General features: G+C 60.3%; 1 protein-coding gene across 1 annotated transcript in view; it reads right to left on the bottom strand.

Moving 5' to 3' along the window:
- LOC104072626 (indoleamine 2,3-dioxygenase 2-like) overlaps positions 1–2622 on the bottom strand; it is a gene marked incomplete at its 3' end in the record, with an annotated part of 3817 nt that extends 1195 nt beyond the window's left edge. Inside the window, exons 1-3 of the mRNA XM_009572144.1 lie at positions 2524–2622; positions 921–1016; positions 177–300 (exon numbers count right to left, since the gene is read on the bottom strand). Of these exons, the coding sequence (XP_009570439.1) occupies positions 177–300; positions 921–1016; positions 2524–2622 (319 nt within the window). The remainder of the gene's footprint in view (positions 1–176; positions 301–920; positions 1017–2523) is intronic.
- Between the last annotated feature and the right edge of the window lie 1617 nt (positions 2623–4239).

Here is a 4239-nt window from a genome sequence, read left to right as displayed (position 1 = left end):
GCACAGGAGAAGACTGGGACACTGTCAGGCTGGTGAAAGGTGCCCGGGCCAGGCAGGAGGGGTCACGCTCCTGCTGCAGCCTCAGGAAGGGGGCTTCCCTCCCATGGGATGAGTGCCAGGGGAGCAGCATCAGCCCCCAGATCACAAGGAGCAGGTGAACTTGCTCCATGTTGCTCTTACCTTCACAGTGCCCTCCTCGCCCTCCTGCCAGACGTAGCCCATCGTGATGAAGCTGAGCACCAGATGCGCCAAGTGCAGCTCCTCGTGCCCCCGGAGGTGCCGGGCGCTCAGCTGCGGCATCTGCCAGGGAGACCCTTGGGAGCAAGGCGCCCTGCAGGCCATGCCACGGGCCCCCTTTGGCTGCCCCGCCAGCCGGGGAGAGACCCTCCTAGTGCCTCTCCCTGCCTTCGCTGTCTCCCTGCGAGCCTCCGTTCCCTCCCACCCCTGCGGGATTTGCTACTGATTCGCTGTTGCTGGTTTGTGAGCATTGACAGAACTGCAGGATTTTACCCAGAAAGGTGTCCCTCTCCCTTGCACTGGGAGGGACACGAGAGCGGCTGACTCTGCGTGCCGGAGGGGTCTGGCCGGGCTGGGGGGCTCCCGGAGTGCCTGGGCTCCTCGGTGTGGAGCGTGGCCGGGGTGAGGCACGGCTCTCGTGACATCTAGAGGGTTTCCCCTGCCACCGCACGCAGCTCCAGCCCTTGCTGCCTTGCCTGGCTGGTGCGACTTAGGATCTGCTGTAGGAGTTATTTCTGTACCAACATTAAGGCTTTGCTTTTGCACGGTATTAGTCCTGTCTGTGTGAGTCCTTGCTGAGGACACGGCTTTGCTGTTGGTTTGCTTTTCCATGTGTTCAGCAGATGCTGCTGTGTCAGACCAAGGTTTGAGAGTGCTCAAACCAGGAGAGAGAACGCAGGTACCTGGTAAACTTGTGAGCGGAGCCGATGGCTCGTGATCAGCTGAGGCAGGTCGTGGGCAATCTCCATCCAGGGACCGTAGGGCGCCGGCAGCTCTGTCTTGGTAGAGAGAGGCGAGAAGGAGGGCTGTTAATGCAGAGACTGGCAGCACACGGTGTTGCAAGGCTGTGTCTCTTCTCTCCCTCCGGTTCCTGAGCAGCTCAGGACTGAAGCAGGAGAAGATGCGTCCAGGGGTTAAATCTGGGATCAGCAGAGCTGGCCATGGAGCTGTGCAAGAAGCAGGGACAGGCTCAGGGGAGAGTGCAGCCCCCTCCCCTAAAGAGGAGGTTTCAGGCTGTTCTGTTTTCAGGGGGACATGCTGCTGCCGCTGTCCTTCGCGAAACAGCAAGAGGTTGTGAGGAAGGGGACCCGGAGCAGCCCAGTGTGGGCAGGTGGCAGCTGAAGGGGGACAGGTCACAGCAAACGTGGCACTGCCAGCGCCAAGCCTGGGAAGAAGTCACAGGGCTTAGAGGTGATGAGTCGGTTGAGAGAGCCAGGCTGGCTGCCCCGGACCCTGGGCTTTGGCGGGGGCGGAGGGGAGCACGTCCCCTGCGCACCCAAGCGTTGGGTGCAGCGGGACAGCCAAAGTGGTCCTGCACCGATGCAGTCTGGGGACCAGCATGGCCCTCAGGGAGTTGCTGCAAAGGCGGATGGAGCCTGTCTGTCCGGAGGGTGACCCTGTGCTGGGACAGGAGCAGGAGGGAACAGAGGGCTTGGAGATAAGCCCAGCCCCAGGTAAACTCTCCAGAGTTGAGGCCGGCTGAGAGGCAACACCCAAACTCTCCTGCTCCGGACCCCGCTCAGGCTGTAACGCAGAAGAGCCGTACGGTCTGGAGAAAAGGGAATCGGGGGAGCGATGGCAGCTGGGGGATGCACAGCGGGGCTGGAGCGGGACTGTGACTTGCTGCTGGGGCTGGGCAGCCCCGGGGAGGGCTGTGCCAGACATTGCCTGGCCGGGGAGGACTGGGGGTCCTTCGCCGTCCTGCTCCGTCACGGTTGCAAAGGTTTTCCTGGGGTTCTGGCAGGGCTGCGCTTGCGCCTGCAGGGAAGGGAGGGGAGGGGATGCCGCCAGCCCCGGCTCCCACCATCCATCCAGCCTTGCACATCGCGCTAAAGGTTTGTGTCTCATTCCCCCTCTTGTAATACCAGCCTGTGTAATTGTGAATTAATGGATGATAAACAAGTATCTGCCTGTCCCTGAGCACTCCCACTGTGAAGTGAGCCCAGTGATAAATGGCACCACTTTCAGCACGGGAGATCTGCAGTCTGACTGCTCTCCTCATACTCCCTGAAATCCTGTAAAGCCAAGGCCAATGTGTGAATTGCAAAGCTCCATCTCCTCTCCCCTGTGCCACTTGCTACAGCCAGTTTAATAATTTTTAAAGCGAGGGGTTTGTCCTATGAAACTGTCTAAGCCAAAACAGCATATGCCTTCCTCATGGCTTTTTATAAACTGTTATAGAGTAGCGTTAAATTGAAACCCAACCAGAAAGACCCCCACCAACCCCTCTATTTTTCTGTTCTGTCTCTTGTAGCATGCAGATGCGGGGGCACAGCCGTCTCCTACCAGAGGATCGGGAAGAAGGAAGCCGTACTCCTCGGAGAGCTGAAACCTGGTCAGCGCCAGAGGCAGCGGGGTCTCCTCCGTGCCATCGCCGGCCTCCATCACCGCAAGGTTGGGACGTGCTCTGCCTCGGCAGAGATGCACCGGCTCCCCGCTCCTGGTATGTGCTGAGCCAGCGCCGCACGCCCCGGCTGCAGGAGTGTACCTTGTCCCGGGGGGAGCCAGGGCCCGGCCGCCCAATGGCCGGAGGGTCCGAGCAAACGCGGTTAAAGGTTGCCGATAAGGCGTCACAGAGCAAACACTGAGCTCCATCCACCTATGGGGAAGGCTCAGGGAAGCTCCCTCACTGTGGGGAGGGGCTGTGAGCTGCCTCCCCCCGGGACCTCCCCTCGGAGCTGCAGGGATGCTCCAGGCTCCCAAGGGAGGCTGCATGGAAGCGGCCCAGGGTGCTTTAGGCTGGCAGCAGCGCAGGGACGCTGTCTCTGCAGCTGGGTTTCTCCAGGATGCTGGCAGTGCCAAACTCACGTCCTGTGTGCTGTGCTTGGTCCGCAGGAGCTGTGCAAGAACCAGGGACTGTCCACATCCACGCTGGAGGCTGCAGAGCCCGAGCACACCATGAGTGCAGCACAGACCCCACACTGCGGCACGGACGTGCAGCCACAGATGTGTGTTGGTGGCTCCAGGAACTGCCCGCAGCTCCCGTCAGCTGTGTGACACCCCCCAGGTGTCAGGGGACCTTTGTCCCCGCAGGAGCGGTATACGAGGCACGCACTGTATCCTCAGCCCTGTGCTTCCATGAAGTGCTACTGATGTATGCACTAACAAGATGCCCAGCACAGCCAAAATAAATTAATGGGAGCCACATCCAAAGCAGCTGCCCCAGAAGTAAGCGCTGCGTGGCAGGGAGTGAATCTCCCTAATCCACCTTTCGTGTCACTTAAGGGTTTATCTGCATTTCCAGCGAACTGTCTAATGACTGAACGTGAGCTGATGTTGCCATTAAATTCCCAGTGCCAAACAAAGTGCAAGACTGTAATGACGGTTTTAATTGGCAGTAGTGAATGGTGTGCTGTTAGCGTGCCTGCACCGGAGCACCAGCCATGCCCTCTGCGCGGCTGCATGCACCCACCCCCGGGGAGGCAGAGTGGACAGTGATGCACAAAGGGTAATTAGACCTCCTTGCAACGAGGGTCTGCAGGCTTCTGACCTAATTGCAATGCACAGGAGCAAAACTCCCCACCCGTTGGATGGTTAATGCTGGCGAGGCTCATGCCGCTGTCTGGCTGGAGATGAACGAAATGAGGCTGAAAGAGACCTCATGGCAGAGGCTGCTGTTTCCCCGCGTTTCAGTGCAGTGCTGCCTTTGTCCCCCCAGCAGATCGGTCCCCTCCCTGCGGCGGGTGCTGCTGCCATTGCAGCATGGGAAAGCGCAGGACTGCAGCGACGCGGTGCCAGTGCTGGTGCCGTTTGCTCTCTGCACCTCAGGGACCAAGGGGCCCCAAGGTGGGGGTACAACTGTGCAAGTCTTTCTCGAGGGAAGGCTGGAGGGGTTTTGTGTGCCTGGGTTTGCCACTGCTCGGCAGGGCACCCCGAGCCCACCCAAGTGTGAGGGTGAGTGCTGCGGTTTGCCTGTCCAGGGGACGTGGGCTGCAGCCAGAGCGGGGAGGGGGCCGCCCGGCACAGGGGGGTTTCCTGGCGCGACGCCTGCCCTGATGAGTC

The sequence above is a fragment of the Fulmarus glacialis genome, unplaced genomic scaffold, assembly GCF_000690835.1.
Source record: "Fulmarus glacialis isolate BGI_N327 unplaced genomic scaffold, ASM69083v1 scaffold22742, whole genome shotgun sequence".
NCBI classification, from domain to species: domain Eukaryota; kingdom Metazoa; phylum Chordata; class Aves; order Procellariiformes; family Procellariidae; genus Fulmarus; species Fulmarus glacialis.
This window is presented reverse-complemented; position numbering and strand designations above follow the sequence as displayed.